Source organism: Urocitellus parryii, chromosome 8 (assembly GCF_045843805.1).
Source record: "Urocitellus parryii isolate mUroPar1 chromosome 8, mUroPar1.hap1, whole genome shotgun sequence".
In the NCBI taxonomy this organism is placed as follows: domain Eukaryota; kingdom Metazoa; phylum Chordata; class Mammalia; order Rodentia; family Sciuridae; genus Urocitellus; species Urocitellus parryii.
The window spans coordinates 105303947-105327480 of NC_135538.1; the positions used below are offsets into that span (position 1 = coordinate 105303947).

At 43.2% G+C, this 23534-nt stretch overlaps 1 protein-coding gene across 2 annotated transcripts in view; it reads left to right on the top strand.

Annotated features, from left to right (window-relative positions):
• Rcan2 (regulator of calcineurin 2) overlaps positions 1 to 22048 on the top strand; it is a 248279-nt gene extending 226231 nt beyond the window's left edge. For both annotated transcript variants that reach the window (XM_026394439.2, XM_026394440.2), the window contains exons 4-5: positions 1716 to 1887; positions 19480 to 22048. In XM_026394439.2, the coding sequence (XP_026250224.1) occupies positions 1716 to 1887; positions 19480 to 19640 (333 nt within the window). In that variant the 3' untranslated portion in view covers positions 19641 to 22048. The remainder of the gene's footprint in view (positions 1 to 1715; positions 1888 to 19479) is intronic.
• The last annotated feature ends 1486 nt before the right edge of the window (positions 22049 to 23534 follow it).

A 23534-nucleotide genomic window follows, 5' to 3' on the forward strand; every position in this document is an offset into this window, starting at 1 on the left:
TTACCATTTCACTCCTACATATTGAAAAGAGGAACTCAATACACATCCAAATACATGTACCTGCATGCTCACTGTGACTCCATTCACAAAAGACAAATGGTGGACACAACCCAAATGTCCATCAACAAATGAATGGATAGACATTGTAGTGTACCCATACAATGTCATATTATTCAGCCATAAAAAGAAACAAAGACATATCACATTTTCTTTATCCATTCATCTGTTAAACTGTGGAACCAACCTAGGTGTCCTTTATTGTGAGCTCATCTGCTCTAAATGCTGATGTGACTGTGTCACTGTAGTATGATTATTTTAAGTCCTTTGGGTAAAGACCAAGAAGTGGGATAGCTGAGTCAAAGGGTGGTTCCATTCCTCCAAGTTTTCAAAGAAAATGTGGTATATAGACACAATGGAATATCACTCAGTCTTAAAGAAAAATGAAATTATGACATTTGCCTGTAAATCGATGGAGCTAGAGAATATCATGATATCATGCTAAGCAAAATAAGCCACTCCCCCAAATCCTAAGGCCAAATGTTTTCTCTCATATGTGGATGCTAATTCACAATAAGGGGGGATGGTAGGGAAGAATAGAGGTACTTTGGATTAGACAGGGAGGTAGAGGAGGGGTATGAAGGATAGTAGAATGAATCTGATATTATTACCTTATGTACATATGACTATACAACCTGTGTGATTCTACATCATGTACAACCAGAAGAATGAGAAATCATAATTTATGTATGATGTGTCAAAATACATTCCACTGTCATTTATAACTAATTAGAACAAATAAAAAAACAAATAATGGTTCATTCTACAATGTGATGAACCCTGTAAACTTTAGACTAAGTGAAAGAAGCTAGACACAAAAGGTCAAATATTCTATGATTCTACTTATAGGAAATATTTTTCCAGAACAGGTAAATCCACAGAGGCAGAAAGCAGGGCCTGATGAGAGGCTGTAATGACAATCACTATTTAATGGGTGCAGAGTTATGGGCGACAGAAAGGGTTTAAAACTGGACAGAGGTGGTAGTCGCAAAGACATTGACCATGTACTAAATGCCACTGAACTGTTAACTTTAAAATGGTTAATTTTACATCAATAAGAAAAAGGGCAGGAATGGAGGGAGATAATAGAGAATGGCTAGGAGCCGTGATGCAGGCTTGTCATCCCATTGCCTTGGCGGGAGGCTAAGGCAGGAGAATCACAAGTTCAAAGCCAGCCTCAGAACTTACCAAGACCCTAAGAAACTCAGTGAGACCCTGTCTCTAAAAAATACATAAAATAGAGCTGGGGGTGTGGCTCAGTTTAATCCCCACCATAAAAAAAAAAAAAAAAAAAAAAGCCAATTGGCTTAGCAGCTTTCTTGTAAGGGTGCACCAGCAGCATCATCTGAGAACTTCAAAACTTAGGAGAAATGCAAATGCTCTGGCTCCCTCCCAGCCCTCCTGCATTAATGCCTTGGGTGAGGCCCAGCAGCCTGTTTTCCTAAGCCCTCCAGGTGACACGGATGCGAGTTAGAGGAGAGATCCTCTGTATTAAGGATTGATCAGATAGCTGAGCACAGGGTGTGTGGTTAGTAGTTATTATTATAGTTTGCTTCATCCGTCACAGGCTGAAAATGAAGATCCACATCTTAGTTTACCAACATGGCCCATCTGAAGCCACAATGAGTAAAGTGTCTCCCTCCTGCTCTGTTTGAAAGGTCCAGACTCCAGAGACAGATGGCGACAAACTGCACTTGGCTCCGCCACAACCTGCCAAGCAGTTTCTCATCTCACCCCCCTCGTCGCCTCCTGTGGGCTGGCAGCCCATCAGCGATGCCACACCGGTCCTCAACTACGACCTCCTCTATGCCGTGGCCAAACTAGGACCAGGTAAGCTCTGCAGCCCTTTTTAAAAATGAACATTCCTCAGCAACCTAGAAGCGCCAAACAAGACAAACAACCTCGAAACCCTGGGTTCACGGTAACATCTGCACTTCTAAATGGATTTATTGCTCTGTGTGGCCAGCGGGAGGGATGATGAATGAGGACCGCAGCCTCCAACTTTGCACCTCTTTAAAAGCAATTCCAGAACCTGCACAAAAATGACTGCAGTCCTCTTGACCTCTGGGTTACAATGCAGATATCTTAAGATCTGGCAGCACTACCTTATTCTTCAGGGATTTCTACCATGAGGAAGTTTTCTCAGAACAGGCAAAATGGCTCCTATCAGCTGGCAGAAGGTAACCCAGTTTTATTGCTGCCGCAGGTCATAGTACATACCCAGGAACTCTGCTATAAGACAATGCGCCTGCCAAAGGGAAGCCTCCAGCACCCCAAGAACAGAGTAAACCTCTAACTTTAGAATAATCTTAGGGTCTCTTGGTTCCAGTGTTGGCATGTGTAGTTCTGAGTCATTCGTTTTCATTGCAGCATACTCTTCCAGTATATGAATATATTACCATGCCTAGACCATCTTAGGATTTTGTTATTACCATCAAAGCTACCACTGACATTTTTGTATCTCTCTATAGGCACACCTCCAAATATTTCTTTAGGTTTTATACCTAAGTATAATACCATCTTCAACTTCAGGAGACAATACCACCTTATACGTCATGTTATTTTTCCCATATTATATACCAAAAGGGGAAATGGTAGAAATTGGAGGGGCTGAAACCACTGGCAGCCCAGTTTTCATTGCAGTGGAGCATCTGAGGAATAACAGCCAGTGTGTCTGCTTCATTTACTGGGGGTTCTCCAAAAATATAATCCCCATGCTCTGCCTCCACCCCAAGAGCTTTTACTTTAATTGATCCAGAGTAAAGTTCAGCCACCAGTATTTTTTAAAGGCTCCCCAGCTGATTCTAACATCAGATGAGTTCAAGAACCATTGGTAGCCAATGCCAAATTTCAGGAATACTACTTAAATTCTCACTAGTATTTCTGGGTATGGTCGGCAAAACATTTGGCCCAAGAATCAACCACCCAGGAAATCTGCATTTTTTTTTTTTTAATAATGGCACATAGTGCTCTTGTATACATAAAGTTTCCAATGCTGGAAATTGGGGTGGCCAAGAATCCTGGTTTGCTGAGGCTTAGAGGGGACTCTGGGGTGTGGGATTTCAGTGCCCAAACTAAGAAATTCCCAGGAAAACTAAGTGGAGCTGGTTACCCTGCCGACTACTCAGATGAGGCCATGGTATTCATAAACAAACCCTGAGAAGAAGCAAGCTCCTTGGCGGGGAGTGGAGCATATGGGGAATAACAGCCAGCATGTCTGCTTCATCTACTGGTGGTACACCCTTCTCACTCGAGTTCTCTGAGGCTTAGATTTGTCCCCTGAGGGGCAGGGAGTTCATTGTAATCACCAGCAAGTCACCGAGCTCCTGGGGCCTGTGAAAGGGCCGTCATATTCACCCTTGAAGAGCCACTGGGAGAAGCAGTAGGTGTCCAAGATGGGCTGGAGAGGGAAGGAATAGGGAGATGTTGTGGAATGTGATCTCCTTGAATGTCTAGTTCACAGACAGGAAGCGCCTGCTTCCTCAGCCCTCCTCCTAAGCGGGCCATGTTTGGGATGTGCTTTATTGGTGGTGAAGCCATTTCCCGCAGCAATTCAGGACATTTCAGAAGCAGACAAGCTTGTCAAATCCTGAGACCAGTTAGTGCCACAGTCATTGAAACTGCCACTCTGACACCTGTGCCCAGGTATTAACAGGAATACATTCGAACACTCTGTAGAGTTGTTTTGAAGGTCAGCAAATAGCATTCCTCATAGAATCACTAAGATCTTGGCCAGAGGACCCAGGAGTCACTGGCTGACTTAGCATTTTACAGGGCAGGAAACTGAGGCCCCGGGGCGAAGAGAGAACTTGCCCACAACAGAGTTGCTTCCAAGGCTGTGTCCTTCCCTCTTCTAAAGGAGGCCCCAGTAGAGTCAGACTTGCTGGCTTTCGTGTCCTGGGGTCTCTGGTCCACTCACTTAGAGCCAGTAGAAGTCAAGCCATCATCATCTTTTTTAAAAATCAAGAATATGATAACATAGTCATTCGTACCCGTAGTCTACGTTCACAGAGCTTGGTGCCTACAGGAGATCAGGACAAGTGCTAGACACCCTCGCCGACTGATGGTACTCAGTGCAGGGTCTGGAAGGCACCACCAGGGACAAGTGCAACCTGGGACTGATGGAGTGGGAAGTAGCACCCACAAGAGATGCTCACACAGAGCCTGGCACAGAGGAAGGGAATGGTCTTAGAATAAAAAGGGAGAAGTTCTTTTAGAATTGTGAATAAGTGATCGACAATGTTAAAATGCTTATCTTTTAGCTTATGACCTTCACCTTCCTTTATCACAACCAGTGAACCACCTACCATTTTGGAAGTGCCCTGCGTGTGGTAAAGACAGAGCAAGGGACTCTTATTACCCCCATGTTACAGGTCAGGAAACGGCTAGAGAGAAGAATGAGCTTTTCCAAGGTGACATGACTGGCTAATTTTCAATCCTGGCTCTTCTGATTCCCAAGGGTGATCTTCACCACCTGCCAGTTGGCTTTCTTTGAAGGACACTGGCTGCCTTGGCTGACCTTAGGCCTGTTCTGCTTTTACACTGGCAAAACATTTATCGTAACCCTGAGGCGACAGCTCTCTCTCCCACCACTTCCAGAAAGCCTAGCCCAGTATCTGCTAAGAATGATATGCATCCTTGTGTGCAAAAATCAAAGGTCTCTCTATATTTTCAAGGATGACTTATATTATTGTCCATGAAACAGCCACCACTTGGATATATTTTCCTGATGGCTTTCTCTCCATTCCTTGTCAGCGATTTGAAGCTGTTTCTCTCCGCTTCCTCACCCCACAGAAAGAAATGATTTGTATTCAATAACCGAGGTGAAAATATCACAGAAGTTATATTGGAGATTGCTAAGGTCCTATTAACAGAACACCGGAGACTGAGTAATTTATAAAGGAAAAAGGGTTTTTGAGCTCACAGTCCTGAAGGCTGGAAGTCCAAGAGCATGGCACTCGTGTCTGCTCAGCAAGGGTGGCAGAGAGAACACGAGGGGTGCACTTGCTTTATAACAACCAGCTCTTGTGGGGACAAATTCAGTCCTCAGAGAACTCAAGCGAGAAGGGTGTACCTCCATCTCTCCCTAGCTCTTCTCCATGGCCCCAGCACCTCCCAACACTGCCTCACTGAGGAATTAAGTGTTCTAGCCCATGAACTTCTAGGGGACAAACACCAACTGCAACAGGCCCTGCTTTAGCTGCACCAAGGAAGGAACAGGCTATACCCTGGATCTTCCATAGCCACATCTCTGCCCTCTCCCCCCAGCAAGGTGCCAAGGCAAGGAGCCCCTGTACCCCTGGTCTGTGCACAAGGTCTCACTTCTCCTGGGGTAGTTTCCTACTGTTCAACTTGCTGCCTTTCCTACATTTTGAGGGGAGAATTCATGTTTTATTCATTTTGGTCTTCCTAGCACCTGAGAGCACCTGGTACATGGTAGATGATCAATTAAGTACTTAATGAATGAACCAAGGGACACATGAACTGAGGAGCCGCTGGCCTGCTTGGGGATGGTGTCTTCTCTAGCACGGTGGTGCTCTCTTAGGGCTTTAGCCAGACTGAGTCAGGCAGCACTGAGCTAATGTTTTCAATAATGAAATGACTTCCAGCATTTCCATTTAAAAAAAATGATTTCATAAAATTCATTTTTAACCCTTTGGCAGAATCATTTCAGTAACAATGATAACTCGTTTCATTTTAAGGGATAACTATCTCAGCTCCAGAAGCTCAGAAACAAATTAGAATAAGAGCAAGAGGAAAGCCACTCAGATGATCAAAGGAATGGAGCTGTACCCGGGAGGATGGCTTAGCGGCGGGGTGACTGGGAAGGGACACAGAAATCTAAAGAGGCTGGGAAAAGTCAGTCGAAGGTTTTCCTGGCCCTTTGAATGCTTTGCACAGGGTCATTTAAAAAGAAAAATCTCAAAACATGAGATAACACTTTAAGACTTCCACATCAGCACTTCAGATTATTTTGTTTGCTTTCCATTTTAAAAATTAATCCATATACTTGTTGCTTAGATAGTTTGTTAATTATCATTTCTTTGCTTGAGTTCTGTGCAATATTCATACAGGACAGTGACAAAACTCATGAGTGAATACTTCATTTAGAAACATTAACATTAATGCTCAGTAAATTCTCTGGGGGTGGGGGTGAGTGGGGAGCAGGAACATCTCGGAGCAGGGATCTAGGGCAAGAAGGGCTCAGGGTCACGGCAGTGCACCCACTGGCTGGTGGGAGGCTTCCCAGGGAGGCATGGACACAGATCCTGGCTCAGATTAGCCACAGCTAAGTCAGCATCCCTGTCCATTTAAAAAGGGACACTAGTGATCCTCTTTCAGAGAGGGCCAAGTCAGGTCAAAAATTTCTAGAAAGATCCAGGCAGAGAATAAAAGAGCCCTGACAAAACCTGACCCTGTAGTTCATGAGGAAATCCTTTGAACTCATTAATAAGATGTTACAACTGGAGACAAGGGCCACAGAACATTGGAGAACATGCGGTTCTGTGTCTCACAGCGAGAGCAAGTTTGTATTCTAAAAAATTTTGAGAGGCACAGTATCAAACATTCTTAACCATTGTCTCCATGAGTGTATATTCTGTCTTTAACCCAGGAAGTAAATAAATAGAATAAAAACAATGACTTAACATGTAGTGCTTAGTATGTGTTAGGCACTGTTCTAAACACCTTACTATACCATCTCACTTAACAGTCGCACACAGTCACAAGCATTGTCAATATCATACAGTTGGAAAATGTGAGGCACAGAGTGGTTAAATAAATTGTCAAGGTGCACAGCTGGTAAGTCAAAATGTGTTCTTCCGCCACTGGAAAGAAGCAAAAAAGTACTCTGCTTTTTCAAACTTTTAACCTCCCAGGGCAGAAAGGTCTCTTGAATAGTAAAATTAATTTCTCCAGAAAAAATTAAAAATTGTTGGGAAAGGAGAGTTTACCAACACAAAACAATTTAAACTTTTTTTTCCTTCCATATCTTGTTTGATTTTTAATCCTCCCACCAAACCAGCCCAGTGCCTCAGATTTCGGGGCACAGCCCTTGCTTTCCTTTAATGTCCAAGGGGACACACAGATCAGAATTTGCTACCTTCTCTTCTGTTTAAGGGGAAGTTTATCCTATCAAAATGGGGACTTTATGTTTCTATTCAACCTGGTGAATTTGTAGAATCTCATCACCTAACAGAAAATTAGACAAACCAAGATGGTCTCTGACCTTGACGTGGAAAAAGAATTGAAAATTTTTATTTGTTTGATAATATCTATTGTCATAATACCCTAATTTCAGAAACAGTACATGCTGTTTTTCTTTAAGTGTTAAAAAAACCCAGCCCAGCAAAACAGCTTATCCATACCAGCTAGCAAAAAAAAAAAAAATGGCAAAATCAAGATGCATGCCCCACCAAACAGGTGGCAAGTCAGGGGGCCACTGGTATGAAATGCCAGCCTTATTCTGTTGTCTGGATGGCTCTGGAAGGTCATGTTCATTGTCATTGAAAATGCCTGCAGGCAGCGATATGAAAAGTCATTGTCTACTCTTTTTTTTTCCCTGCTACTATTTTTAGCTCTTGTTAGGGAGATCAATTTTAGTTAACTACAGAGGAAGGTTTAAAATGGCGCTCGAGTTTCAAGTTGCCTACGTCTGCTATATTTAGATTTTTTTCCCCCTAAATTCTGCTCTATTGAGACATGCCATAGTAAAGTAATTTTGGTGTTTCTGCTTGGTACACATTGTTTCCCAAAATGGAAAATATGCTTCCTTAATTAACGTAACTTACAAGGAAGAGACCTTTTCTATTCTAGGCTCTGACTCAGATGTAGAGAAAACTCAGTTTTTAAAATATAGATGAGCACCTATATTTGGGGTACGTGTAGGATGAAATATTATATAAGGACTCCATCCGTTCAATAATTTTGCTATATTCTGATCACCAGACATGAAAGGCACAGAGTTAGCACCCACCTTGGCAATTAGTACCCCCTCCCCACACCATTCTCCACACAAGGACTCAGGCTTGTGATCCTGGAACACATTCCCAAGTTTCCATTTCCTTTCCAAGAATTTTCTCTGGGAGAATTTTTTTTAATAGAAAATTTTAAAGGGGCTTTTCTTCTGCTCACATAATTCTATATTTTTTATCTTTAATCACTACCAACTAGCAACATGAAGCTCTTCCTTTACTTATTTCACAGGGTAAAATGTACAGATGGTAGATAATCTGAAAAGATACATAGGCCAAAAAAATGAGAAAAGATGAATAATAAATTTTACCACCCCCAAATAAGTACTTTAAAATAGGATTCTTTGGGTTTTTCTCCTTCACTCTAGGTGTATGTGTGTTCTTAGAGCTACTGCCTTAGCCACACCTCTGATCCTAAGAAGGAAAAATAAGGCCACTCATGTCAGTGCACGGCTATAATCCCAGTGGCTTGGGAGGCTGAGGCAGGAGGATCAGGAGTTCAAAGCCAGCTTGAACAACTCAGTGAGGCCCTAAGCAATTCAGCGAGACCCCCATCTCTAAATAAAATACTAAAAAGGGCTGGGGATGTGACTCAGTGGTTAAGTGCCCCTGAGTTCAATCCCTAGTACCAAGACAAAAAATAGGGTCCATCTCTAGAGGGGAAAACTTCCAGTCTCCAGGGAGTGCCCAAGCAGCTCCTGTGGTCTCTGCTCTGCTGCTCTCTTCTTGCCTGGGTGGAAAAGCCCCTTCCTCCAAGATTCAGAGAGGTTCTTTGCTCAGCTCTTTCTCTCTGCCTCCCCACCTCTCTGGCCCTTTACCTTCCTTGAAAGTTTCTAGTTTTCATCTCAGTTACTAATTCAGATCCTCAATCACAGCGCCCCATGAAGAACTTTGGGTCCTACATGTCTCAGGAGGGAATAAAGATAAGTGGTCACCCTAAATCTGTATGAAAAAGAAATCTCCAGAAGCAAATTTCCTTTTATGAAATAGACCCCCTCCCTGCCTTATGACAGAGGTAAAGTGTTCGCCCTCTCCCTCCATCTTTTAACATCTAGCTAAATCCTTCTCATCTCCCACTTTGATACAGGTCAGGACTGGTGAGGACCAAGGAAGGAGAATCCCCGTCATACATGTTGATAATACGTTTTTCCTGCAGTGAACCCATATGATCCTTACTGAGGGGGGGAAGCCATGCCATGCCATGCCATATCATGGCCACCTCACACCTGACCCCAGGAGGCAACACACTAGCTACACTCTGGCATCTAGGAGACCCAATTGGAGCCTGCTGCCCATCTCCAGGGCTTACCACAATGAAACAGGAAATATGCACTCACAGAAATACAAAGAATCAGAGAGCCCAAGTTTACAGAAGACCAAACTCTGGAATATTTGTTTTAATCCTGAATCCTTTTCACTCTAAGAAAAGAAATGGTTTCTCCATAATAATCTTGTAAATAGGCAGCTAACAAATACCTGTGATTTTTAATTTCTAATAAGCCCCTTTGCTCTTGAACACCACCTCTTCTATTTCGTAGCTATGGATGATGACCCAGCATGAAGAGAGGATTTTTCTCTTTAGGATGATGATTAAAACTCAGGATGTGTTTTTGATTCTAGGCTCCATCTTTTATGGGTTATGTGAACTTCAGCAAGTTTTTTAGCCTCTCTGTCCTCAGTTTTCCAAACAGAAAATCGGGGTGTGTATCAAAAGAGACAAGCCATATAAATATGTATGTCCAGCCCTGAGTATAGTAAATGCTCAATCTGTGTCACCATTTATTATCAGTTGATTGTCAAGCCACATCTTAGGCTCTGAGCTCAGTGTATGGCAATATGAATGCCGTGATATTTGGAGCTGATTGTCCTATGCAAGGCAGTACATTTAGCATTCCTGGGTCTCACCTGCTAAGTGCCAGTTTTCACCCTGACCCAGTCATTAAATCATGGTGATGGCAACAATATCCACTGATAGACCAGCACTCATTTAAAAAGGACACTATAATCACACCAGTTGAAAAGTGACTAAGAGGTGTTGAGACAAGAGGCAAGGAGAGTCCAGTAAAGTGGAGGCACCAGTGTGTGCACAGAAAGAGGGGAGAGGGCGGGATACACAGGAGTAGCACCTGCTCACAACTTTGTACTTGATCCCCATATGTGCGTGCGCATGCATCTACACACACACACATTTTTCCTTCCCCTAGGAAAACTAGAAGAAAGCAAGATTGCCAAGAGGTGGCTTTAAAATACCATTAAAATATTTGGTCTTTGTCCTTCATTCCTAACACAAAGCTCCTAAAATTCATGATTTCCTGAGAGATAGGAGTATCTTTTATTCTAATAATGTGACTCTTGGCAGGATGGGGGCTGTTCACTAGAAAGACAGCCCCTTGAATCCAAACCTAGTACTTTCAGTCCCATTTCCCCACCCCTGGGGAATAGAGGACAGGAGAAAAGCTAGAGATCAAGTTAATCAATAGCTGATGATACCTGAATGGTGGTGTTCTGAGAGCTTCTGGGTTCATGAATGCATCCACATGCCAGGAGGGTGGCACACCCCAACTCCCCAGGTTAGAAGTGTTCCTTCCAGACTACCCTATGTACCTCTTCATCTGGCTCTTCACTTTTGTATCCTTTATAAAACCCTTTATAATGAACTGGTAATCATTTTTAAAAATGCACCTTTAAATAGCACATCTATCTGGGGGGTTGGGGGGGTGCAGCTTGGAAAACGTCCTATTTTTTTGGTTTAACTCTGTCCTTCTGTTGAAGAACACAGTCCCCAGCAGGAGTGAGGTCGGGGGTGACAGGGTGCATCCTCCCTAGTCTTGTCCCACTTCCTGGGGGGGGGCAGTCCCTACCCAGCACCTGACAGTGCAGGACCCCTCCGCCTGCCCAGTTGACAGGGAGCAGCAAACCAGGACTTGCAGCCTCGTGGGGCTTCCTTTCCTGCTGAATTCAAGTCATAAGCTTAACTCTTGAAAGAAAACCTACATATGAACACCTTTCAAGCACATCTGAACCATCCTGTACTCCTCACTGAACTCGGCTTTCACCAACAGTTGGGCATGTGCAGAAAAGCCAGCATGCACCAAGTCCACTGTCACCATTCCACCCACAGGGGCTCCCTAGTCCCTCTTGCAGAGTAGGCAGGTCCTGTGCCCTTTAAGCCAAGCCACTCTGTTTTCCTGTAGTGATGTTAATATTGGAATTTGTATTCTCAACCAACTATAAAGGACTCGATCCAAATTGAAGCTTAGCACACAACCCTGACAGGGTTCTGTATTGGAGTTCTATTGGAAATGTTCTTAGGACTTGCTTTGATAAGCCACTATCTTGTTTTAAAATTCAGTGTAGACTGATTATTGACACTGGTGTTTTAACCCTATTTGGTTCAGAAAACATATGAGTTGTTGCTGCTGCTGTTAATTTGTCATTCAAAACCAAGCTGGCTATTAAGGTTAAGAAATGGACATCCTGCACCACACAGGTGCACTCCCACCAGCATGGAGCTAGAAAGCATCAGGCTGCCCAGCACTGGGCAGGGACTCTCCTGCCAGGCTCAGCACAGAGCACAGGCTTCTCAGAGGAAGAGAGCGCTCAAAGTGAAAGGTGGGAGAGAGTGAGCCGAGCATTTCCAGGTCTTTTCCCCAAAATCACCTTAGTATTGTTCCTCTTCCATAGAGATAGAGAGTAAGAGGTCTAAGATGTCCTCCACATGAAAGAGCCACTGGACCTAGTCAAGTATCCACTAGGACACAGGGCCCCAGCAGGGGAAAAGGGAAGACACTACAGGCGATAACTTCAACTGTAGTAGCTCCCCTAGCTCTTGAACAGAATGTGTGTGACCCAGGCTCACTTTTACATAAAAAACTACCCCCAAAACTTTAAGGCCTAAAAGAGCAACCATCATTTATTATGCCCACAAATCTACTTGGTCAAGGCTCAGTAATGTCTCATCTCTGTGCCTCGAAGTGTTGTTGGGACAGCACACCTGGAGACTAGCAAATCAGCTTCAGGAGTGTTCACTCTGATGGCTGGCTGTGGCTTGGGCCCCGCTTCCTCTCCACAGGCTGATTTGGCTTCCTTACAACATGGAGGTGGGGTTTCAAGAGTGGGCATCCTGAAAGAGTATGGCAGAAGTGTCTGGCATTTTTATAACCCAGAAGTCATATTGGTTCCTTCTGCCATATTCTATCAAGGCCGTCATAAAAGCCTGCCCAAGCTTTCAAAGAGGGAATGGAGGGAGCACTCCTGGATGGAGAAGGGGCAAGGTCCTAGGAGCGTATATAGGAGGGGAGATATTATATCATCTTTGGAAAGCATGATGTGCTACAACATGTAACATTCCTATTGAGAATTCAACTTCCTTGTGTGAGATGATGAAATTAAACAGGAGGGAAACAGGATATTTTCCCAAGTCCACAGTTTCCATAGGAGATTAACTCAGTTTATAGAAGATAGGGTCTTGCTACATTGCTTAGGGCCTCACTAATGTGCTGAGGCTGGTCTCAAACTTGCAATCCTTCTGCCTCAGCCTCCAAGTCACTGCGATTATAGGCATGCACTACTGCACCCAGCTATAATTTATAGGAGATTCATTATCAAAGAGACCTTGCCAGAATAACTAGCAAAGTTCAAAACAAAATGAGACAAAGTTCAGGAGAAATAAATAATAGTCTATCTTTAGCTAGAGAACAATATACACTGAAAATATGTTGCCATGAAAATGTGCTAGAAGTAAAAGTTAAAACGAGGCTCCTTTCCGGTAGAGTTTCCTGCAGAATATGAAACAGTGAGAATAATGAGAGGCAGAACCAGAGGGGATGGTTAATGTGGCTGGCGAAATCAAGTCAGTCTGAATTCTGGCTCTGCAGGGAGCTCAGTTTCCTTAGCATAACTTGGCATGCTGAAACCCACACCACAGAGCTAATGTCATCATTAGACACCTGTTTAGAGGAAGCACTTAGAGACTTAGACCTGTGCCTGGCATTTAGGAAGTATTCCCTAAACAGCTGTGTTCAAGGAACATGCCAAGTTTCTACAACACCTACTATGGCCCAGCACCAACAGAGTCCTAATAAATAGGGTAGATACCTGCATTAGTTTTCAGCTTAGTTGAAATGCTAAAAATTTACACAAGATAAACCACAGGAGGAAAATTCATGCATGAGTACATACTGGAAATTATACAATAACTGTGTCCGATGTCCTTCACAAATCTATCATTTATTGATCATTAGTGTGTACCCTGAGCTGCAGCAATCCCAAAAGCAGCTTTGGTGATTTGGAATATAAAACATCACTAGATGAAATAACTAATGAATAATACAAAAAGGAATATCATTAAGCATTATAAATAAGTAGCTCGGACCAACTTGGGGAAAGAAAATCAGAAGTTTTCTTAGAACAGGAACTTATGGCTTTCCATTTCATGGAACAGAGGTATGTAAACGGGTAGGAAAAGAGCAAAATGGAGAGAAATTTCCCAATGACAAGTCAGAGAAGGGGACACAGGAACTGGGGGGAAAGGAGAGATCCATTTGGGGAATTAGATTACAGGGTACCTGGCTATTCACTTGAACCTTGGGATTCAACATATCATTCACCTCTTCCTGTACTTCACAGCAGATTCTGGTGAGTGAAAGATCTTTACAATCATTTGGCTGCTTGTTTCTTGAACCCTTGTGTGATTGGTTCATCATATTGGAAACGAAATTCTTTGCGGGGGGCGGGGGGCGGGCACTGATCAAACTAATATCACCCTGAATAATTACACTGTGCATCATTGGAGGACTTGGTAAACTAGTTGATCCATATTTCTTTATTTCCTAGTCTCCCGGTGATGTGAGCATTGTCATTGCTTTGATGAGGGAAACTGAGAAAGCTATATGTTTTTTGCACCTCAGAGTCCCACTACCGGTATGTGGAAAGTAGTGTCTCCAAATTTAGTTTTAGGATTTGGATTCTATGGGGAGGAAAGCAACAGGGAGCCCCTGGTGAGTGGCAGGAGGCAAGTCATGGGCAGGGTCATCACAAGGTGGGTAAGTGGGGGAGTGCATGCAGAATGCTTCAAAGCAGCACTCAGAGACTTAGTGAGGAAGTGGATGAGGAGAAATAAAATTCAATAACTGACTCCAAGGATCTGTACCTAAAAGGCTGGGAAAAAGACAGCCTCCATGAGAAATTCGAGAGCTTGGAAGGAAATGTGTGTCCATGAGGCAAATGAATAATTCTACTTTAGATATGTGAATTAGGAAAGAAAAAGGAAACTTACATGGAGATGTCAAGACATTGGGGTGCAGATAGGAAGGCAGCCTGGAATAAGCTCCTCCTAGAGGGAGGACTGGGGAAGAGTCTTCCCAGACCAGCAGCAAATGCTAAGGGATAAAGCTCATTGCACCTGTGGGACTTTGCTGTGTTTTGGAAGCCTCGAGCGCAGGGATCCTATCTATTTCCTAGTGGACCACATGATCTTCTTTCCATCACAAAAGTTTCCTAAGAATCTGAACAATCAGCCTCAACCCTGCTTTAGTACACATACATATGGCTCTGTATCATCCCCCTACTCTAACATACCTGAATTATATCAATTTGCACAAACTGCATCAGCACAGTGATGATGTTAGCATCCAAGAAGGAGCCCACCCATGGCCCATGAGCCAAAGGTCACAGTGTGATGGAGGCTTCCTGTGGCACTTGGACTGGCAGCCTCATCACACTTCCCTGTGACAGAACTACAGAGACTTCACCTCCTCCTCCTGAGAACAGGAAGCAGCCTGTGGGCACCCACGTTTCCTCCTCCAGATGTGTAGGAATTGGAATGTTGTCACCAACCTGCCCCACCCACTCAAAAAAAAAAAAAAAAAAGGGGAAACAGAATTTGGGCATGTGTTTTGAACCATGGCCAAGCCTCAGGAAGTTCCAAATACCTCCATGAGAGTTTAACTTTTGGCCAGGTGCTAAAGGATTTTGTTTGGGTATTTATTTCATGGGGGTAGATAAAAAAAAATGCATTGATCAGGGTTTTCTGTCAGGTTCTGGCATCCTTTCTCTGCACAGGGTAAAGGATAGTTTGAATACAGACGGAGGAGTGAGCACAGGATAGATGAATCCTCTCATCCTTTAAAAAGAAATGCTGATCCAGGGCCCCATTCTCCCTGCACTGGGATAGGACCTGTCCCCAGCCTGGGTGGATAAGATAAGGACTCCTTGTCCCCAGCTAAGCTTAGTTGGTCCCTTTGCATTGTGACAGCGTTGACGTCAGTCCTCACGGTAGAGGAATTAGTTGAAGCCCAAAGGGAGAAAAAAAGGCCAAAAAAAGAAAAATTCAATTCAGCAAGGCTAAAGCCATTTCTTTTTAGTTTGCAGGCTCTCAGCAGCTGTTAAGCTTTGCTGGATTTTGATAGTAAGAAATTTTCTAAAAATAGAATAATGAAATGTCGGAGTTAATGGGATCACCTGGTAAAATAGCTCCACTAGTAGCCAATCTGACTATAGCCACCTGATGTGAAAGTTGCCTTGCACCCTCCCCCACACACACACATAAAGAGGTGCCCCCTTGCTGGCCTCTTCCATCCCCCACAGCTACTCAGAGAAGACAGCCACCTCCTCCAATGTGATAATCACACTGCAACAATGGGTGTCTTTAAGGAATGCTCTTTATCTAAGCCAGGGCCCACAAAAGGTATAATCAAAAGTCAACTTTGTTGTGTGTATTGTACTGCAATTGAGGTACCAGGAGTGAGAAGACTAATATTTGCCAACAGACGAGGAAAGGGACAGGGTGTCTGGTCAGTCCTCTGGCCTGGGCCCTGCCATCACCACCACCTCAACCCCAGGGCCAGAAACTTCCACACTCAATCTGCTACGGCAGAGTCCTTTCTGTGGCCTCCCCCTCGGAGGATGGCAGAATGCCATCCCCCTGCACCTCTGCAAGCCCTGAGCATGACTCCCACAGCTGCTGTTTCCTCTAAGGGGCTTCTTCAAATGAGAGAAGGAAACCCTACCTGCTAAAACAAGAATTATCTTATTCCAGGACTTAGAAATCACATCTTCCTCTTTTATCTGAGAGTGTCTTTCATTCAGAATTGCAAAGAGTGTGTGAAAAGAAAAAGAAAGGAAATTTTTAGGTGCTCTGGATGTTGTTGGACTTTGAGCAACTTGAATGCCAAAGATGAGCAAGTGCTGGTGGCCAGGAGGCCTGGGGAACTGACCTGGAGTCCCTAGCCTCTTTTCCTTTGTGTGCCCTTCTTTCCCCTATCCTCTCTCTGAACTATTACCATTTTCCAATTAAAAACAAATGATGCAGAGTGGAGGAAGTAAGGGGGCACATTAGTGTGTGCCAGTACCCTCAGGGGACCACAGTCCCTTGCTATCCCACAAAGCCATGAAACTCTGGTCACTCAGACACCGAAACAACCAGAAGCAGCAGGGAGTGCTAAATACAAATGAAGATTCCACTAAATCAGAATTTGCAAGATTGCATCCCATCCTGGCCATCTGTTTTTAACAAGCACCTTGAGTAAATTATCAGATGGTTGAGAACCACTGCTTCAAGATGCCACCAACCAGGTCTGCCCACCCGCAGCCCAGAGCCTCTCCCACACCTGTCAGGTAAAGCTAGTTTCATGCAGGTTCCTCTCCGTAGCAATACCTACTGTTTCTTTTATCCTGGAACTTTGATAATGGAGTTTTTTTAAGATGGGACAAAATACTCTAGGGAGGAGGGGACCCACACTATTAAATGAACTTTCCATGGCATCCAGCGGTGTTCCGTGCCTACACATCTACACAGTACAGTAACTGCCAAGTGGACTGCAGCCTGATTAGGTTAGTGCTCACTCTCCATTCCTGCTTTCCAAGTAGCCTGAGTGATTGACATGCACCTGGTTCTGCCACAGGCATCCTACTTCTGTCACTGTCCTCACCTGCATCCAAACTAGTCCACCTCGGCTCCCACATGTCAGAGACTTAGGGCTCATTGATGAAATTTTCCCAGCCTACAATTTCACCACGTTTAGACTGCAAGCCACAGATCTTCATAAGCCATAGTCCAATGGCTCTGCCTAATTCTATTCTTTTTTGCTACTACCAGTGTCCAGAGAAATGCTGGAGTTGTGAAACATTCACTGTCCCTCACCCAGAAAAGCCTTCCCTCAGCACAGCAGGATGTTGGGGGTGGAGAGTGTCCAATAAAGACTTCTTTGACTCTGAACAGAAAGAGAACCCTCTTAGCAGGGTATGGCTGTATTAGTTTGCTAGGGCTGCCATAACAAAGTACCACGAACTGAGTGACTTTCACAACAAAAATTAGTTGACTCAGTTTTGGAGGTTCACAGTTCAAGATCAAGATGCACATGGGGCCATGCTCTCTCTGAAGGTGCTATACGAGATCTGTCCAGCACCCTCTTCTCACTTCTGGTGGTTCCTTGGCAATGACAGCATAACTCCATTCTTCAAATGGCATTCTCCCAGGGGGTGTGAGTATCCAACTTCCCCTTCCTATAAGGTACCAGACTTGTTGTAGCAGGGCCCATTCTAATAACCTCTTATTAATTTAATCAACTGCAGAGTCCCTCTCTCCAAATAAGTTCACATTCATAGGAGATGGAGGTCAGGACTTCAACATCTTTTAGAGGGGCACAATTCAACCAATAACAAGGACGACTCTGGTGTGTCCATCCCTCCCCATATCACTTAGAAGAGCTCTGATACCTATTAGTGCTCCTCATTCTCTGTCAGTACCAGAATTTTCAAAGGTCCCTGTAGAGTTTGCTGTTTTCACCACTGTTGCTTACCTAGATGGGTTGCCCAGAAGCATGTAAAGAGTGTCCTGCTGCCACAACTGACAATACTTGTTCAAGCTGTCCAGCAAAATCACTTTCCACTAAAGACAGGAAATCAGACAAGACTCCTGGACTGGATGGTGTCTGGTCTTGATCTGGGAAGGAGGGCAGGATATGGGGAGATATCAGAAAGAGGTGAGACTATGCCAAGTGTAAGTAGCTAGTTTTAGTGGGTATAATAATGTAGCTATTGTGATTAGGGAGCCACAGGTAAACTGGTTTAACCAAGCAAAAAGGGAAGAAATGGGCTAAGATATGTGGACATGCTCTAATGAGTCTTGGAAAGCCACCAGCCAGGAGAATACCTGGGGGGACATCATTTTTAGATTATTTTTTTTCTATTGATTTGTGAGGATTGGAAGTGAAGGATATGGAGGAAAGACAAAGATGTCAATGGTGAAGCTGAGAAGTTTTAAGCATGAAGACTGAGAATGGTCCCCTTCTCTTGCCCCTCCACCTGGAGGTCGTCTATTTGTCATACCCAAGTCAATTGTCACCTCTAATAAGAAGCATGTCAAAATTACTTGCTGTTTAAATTGGGTACCATAGACCTTAACATGTATTACCACCCTAACACTCTCCATCTTACATTCTGATTCCTTCTGTTTCCCCTGGAGAGTGCTTTCATTGTACTTTGTGGTCTTTATGACCAGCAATGACAAGACCATGGGAGATGCTCAATAAACGCCTACTGAAATGAAACAGAAAGCCAGTTGCATCGCAGTGATTCTAAAGTGAGCCAGTCAAAAATGAGACATTTTTAAACTGGAAAGGGCTTTGATGGTCACCTCACTCAGTTATCCAGTAAACACTACAAATTCTGGACAAATGATAATCTCATCTTATTCTTTCTGGGGTCAGCCATGGCTGTAAGAATTGAAGAGCTGGAGAGAAACTTAAAAGACTACCCTATCCAAACGATGAAGAAGTAAAGTGATTAGCTTTTGGTTACTCAGCAATTAGTAGCAAGACTAGAAACACAAATTAATATGATGGTCTAGGTTCATCAGCTTCCTGTACTATGATAAAGTACCTGAGATAATCAACTTCATAGGAGAAAAGATTCATTTCGACTCATGATTTCAGTGCATGGTCATTTGCCCCTGTTGCTCAGGGCTCGTGACACCCAGGATATTATGGTGGGGGCATGTGGCGGAAACCTAATCACCTCATGGTGGACTGAAAACAGGAAGGGACTGGGGTCCCCTTCAAGGGCCCAACCCTAATGACCTAATTTCTTCCCACTAAGACCCACCTCTTAAAGGTTTTACCAACTCCCAATATCACTTAGGAAGGGGGCCATCCCTTCCACACTTGGGCTTTCGGGGAACATTTAGGATCCAAATGATGACATGCCCAGACTCATTTGGTCCTCAAGAGGTTAAATGGCTTGTTCAGGGTTGTACAGGGGATAGGTGGTAGAGCTGGGGTACAATTCAGATTGATCGTGTTCTGTTTCCTATACACCACGCTATCCCCACGTATGACCCCCAGACTTTCTGAAACACTGCAACGTGCCCTTCTTACTTCCTGGGCAAACCTTGCCAGGGGATCTGCTGTGAAACCCTCCCTCCTTCTCACCCATGTCCCTTGCTTTCCAGGAGAGAAATACGAGCTCCATGCGGGAACAGAGTCCACCCCAAGTGTGGTTGTGCACGTGTGCGACAGCGACATAGAGGGAGAGGAGGATCCAAAGACTTCCCCAAAGCCAAAAATCATCCAAACCCGGCGTCCTGGCCCACCACCCTCTGTGTCCAACTGAGCTTACTGCTCCACCTTGAGGATAAAATCCGTCTCTTCTTTATCATGCTTTTTCCCCCTCCCTGTTGTTTGTCAGAGAGAAAAAAAAATTAATTGCCTTTAAATCCCTGGGTGTTTGGTTGTTTGAGATTCCTTCCTTGAAATCAAGCCTCTCGGACAAAAGGGCTAGGAAAAGGTGATATGTGTCTCCTGATCATATCATACCCATTAAGTATAATTCATTATTTAGAAGGTTCTAGAAAAAGTAGTATTTTCTTATTAAACAATCAGCACAGCCTATATCTTTGTTCTCTCATGTTGATCCAAGCCAGACACATTGATAACAAGCAGTACCTGTGTTGTTTGTGAGCCTCTTCAGTCCCAGTCCTGATGTGCGTGTTGTTTTTTTCCTGGCCACTCAAATAGGACCATAAGTAAACTTGACTTTGACTGCATGAGATATCCCTATCTGGTCTCTCTCAGTCCTCTGCATCCCGACATTCCCAGGACATGCATGATCACCAGCATTTGTTTTCATGATTTGAGGATATACTCTAACTCACAGGTTATCAGCATCCAGCCATGTCCTACCTAGAATAGGAAAAAAATAATCCGTATCGTCCAGCTTGACAAGTCTGGGTATAGTCACTATTTTGAGTCAATATTTCATAGCTCTGTTAAAATTCCTGGAGGCAAAATTGAGCTTGGCCCCAAAGATATTCCTCAATAGAGTTTGAACATCATTTCCATGTAGAACTTCCCAGTCTCATTGGGGAGGCTTGTCCAGGGTGATAGAGACCGATTTCAGACAAACTATTTATTATCAAAGTCTCTCATGGTGTCTGAACCGATTGTTTTTTCTCTTTGTATATTTGTACAAATGTTTCAGCTGTGCTTTTAAAATCTGGATGTTTTTTATTTAGTGGTTGTTCAGCCATTAGCTGCTTAAAAACATGATATGTGCATTGCTTATGAATGCATTCATATACTATTGCAGATAATCTGATAATATCACACTATTATGGATAATACTGAATTTTAAGAGGGCACGACAATATCATATGCCAATACATGAATGATTAGCCAACATCTTTGCTATTCAGCCCACTTGTTTTTAAATAATGATGCAAGTGTCAGTTGTAGACGATTTAAAGTTAGCTAAATCTCCAGAATGTAGCAACAGCTGAGCATATTCAAACAGGGAAAGGGTGAGAGATAAATGTATGCCAATCCTGCTCACGCAATGCCCGTATGCTCAAAAAAGTTTTGTTTTCGTTACATGTGACTTTTCTATTTCTCCAGCCCAAAGTGCATTACAGAAGATACACCTAGAGAACCATTAACTTCTGCTGTATGTGCCAGGCCTCATCTACTCTTGTACATTAATAAATTACTTTAGATGCAAATACAAATTATGATGGAGTGAGGAAGTACTTTCATGACCTAAGCCTCAGAAAAAACACACAAGAACAATAATGCAGCCAATTGATTGAAGAGTTGTTGTGGTTTTTGCCTAGGGTGTATGTTAGTGTCCTCAGAAACTTAAAACAGACTGATCACTCAGAAATTAAAAGTCCGTTCTACTGTGAATATAGCAATATAGTACTGGACACAGTACAGATGAAACTGAGGAGAGCTTTGCTTGTAAAATCCTAAGTTTCTATAGGAAAAATGAAGACTCCTTGTAAAAATAAAATCTGAGGAGTATGTTATCAGCAAATGCTTTGACTTTCCTTTGCTGTGGAGGTTTCTGGATTTTCATTGGCAAGATTATGTACTTAATGGTGGAGGAATGGCGCCCTCTAATGGAGGAATGTTGCATTTGGCTATTTAGATGACAGGACTGCAGCCATCCACCTTTGGGGGCTGAATCTCAGCTGACTGCTGGTCATTGACTTTTTAAGATACCCTGATTTTTTTTTTTTTTCAGAATGCAGGTTCTGGGGGAAAAAAAAAGATGAGAGAAAGTTTTGGAAAATGATTTTTTAAAAATGTTTTAAAACAGTCATACCAGACTTTACTGACAATTTAGTAAAAGTTGAAATGACCATTCTGTGTAGTCACAAAAACTCGGTGGCATGTATGACCTAAGTGGTGAGTCTGGGTATTGCCACATGTCCATGTTAACCTGTCTCAGATCAAGCAACTCCTTCACTAGGTTGGACTTTGGGGGGAAGACAGAGGGGTTTTTCTCAGGGGAGCAGTAGGGAATGGGAAGCGCCTGCCATGTTTGTGTGGAACCTCCTCACGCTATGAAAGTCTCAGTTGCCTTGGCATTTCCATGACGCACATTATGCAAACCTCTTTAGCACTATTTTAAGTTTGAAAAGTTTTAAAATGAAGGGGAAGGGGAAGATTTCCACCAACTGAATCATTTGTGCACGTGTATAGCTCCAAGAGCTTAGACTTCAAATATATCTGGTGAATGACTCTTGGTCCCTGTGGTGTCATTTCTTTGTTGTCTTCCCGATTTGAATATTCCTGATGGGTAACTATAAAGGAGGGCGACTCAGCTATGTTCTGTCCAAGAAGTTACCAACATATGGGATTAACCCTTCTAGGTTCTCTCTGAAATGCACCATGGCGGGGGGGGGGGCAGTTGGAAGGAAGAATTGAGCAAGGCCAGACAGGATGAGGCAGGCTCCCACAAAGGGACAGAAGAGCTCTCAGCTTTATCGCCATGTTGCAAGCCTCTTGATTTCAAAAGCCATGTTAAGAGTGCTAGAAACCTCTTTCAACATCTCCCTACTCTGTTCTTTAATTAAAAACAGGACCTCTCTACAAGAGAAAGATTACACAGAATGCAAAAAGCAATGAGCATAATCTAAAAGATTGATACATTAGCTTTTATTAAAATTAAGAGCCTCTGTTCATCAAATGACACCATCAGGAAAAGGAAAAGGAAAACTTCAGACTGGGAAAAGACAGTTGAGACACATGGAGTGGTTAAATAACTCCTATCCAAAATGTACAAAGAACTACAATTAGAAGATGATGATTTTTTTTTTCTAAAAGTCAACATCCGAAAAAAAAAAATTGGCACATAAAGGCAATTCATATACACACACACAGAGATGAAATACCCTAGTGAGCCATGAAATATCCAAGTGACCCATAAACATTTTAAAAGACGCTCAATATCATTACTCATCAAAAGCAAATTAAAACCCCTAAAGAGATACACCACACTTTTATCAGAATGGCTAAAATTAACCATGAGGAAATATTAAGTGCTAGTAAGGATATGGAGGTAAGGGGTGTTCCAGGGCACTGCTGGTGGGAGTATAATTGGTCCTGCCACTTTGGAACACTTTGGTGTTACCTAATAAGTCAAAATGCATGCCTGTCTGGGAGCTAGTCCACACTGGAGCCTGCACCCAGTAGGTCTGAGCAAGTATTCATAAAATACTTGTACAATAATGTCCCTAGCAGAGTTGCCAGTAGCCATTAACTGGACAAATCCACAGTCATTCCACTGTAAAATACTTACATAAACTGTGGGATATTTACACAAAGGAATTTATAGGGCAACAGAAAACACAAATTACTGATACAACAACACGCAGCTCACAAGCAAGTATTTAAGGGAGGTAAGAAATGGTCAAAACTGACCTATATTAATAGGCATTATAATAGTGGTTATCTTTGGTAAAGAATTAACCCAGAGGGGACAAATGGAAGCTTCTAGGGTGCCATGGACATCCCACATATTGATCTGGACCTCCATGGATAGACATGAAATTTCGTTAAAATTTATGTAATGTGCTGTAGAAGGTTACCTCTCAAATGAATCCCCAATGAGAATGGGGAGGGAGGAGCCACTCAACATCAAGGGGGTTTGAAATGTTGTCGTCTATCTTACGTCTGTGAAAGATTTCCATATTCACAAAGTCTGCATTTAAAGTCTATAAATATT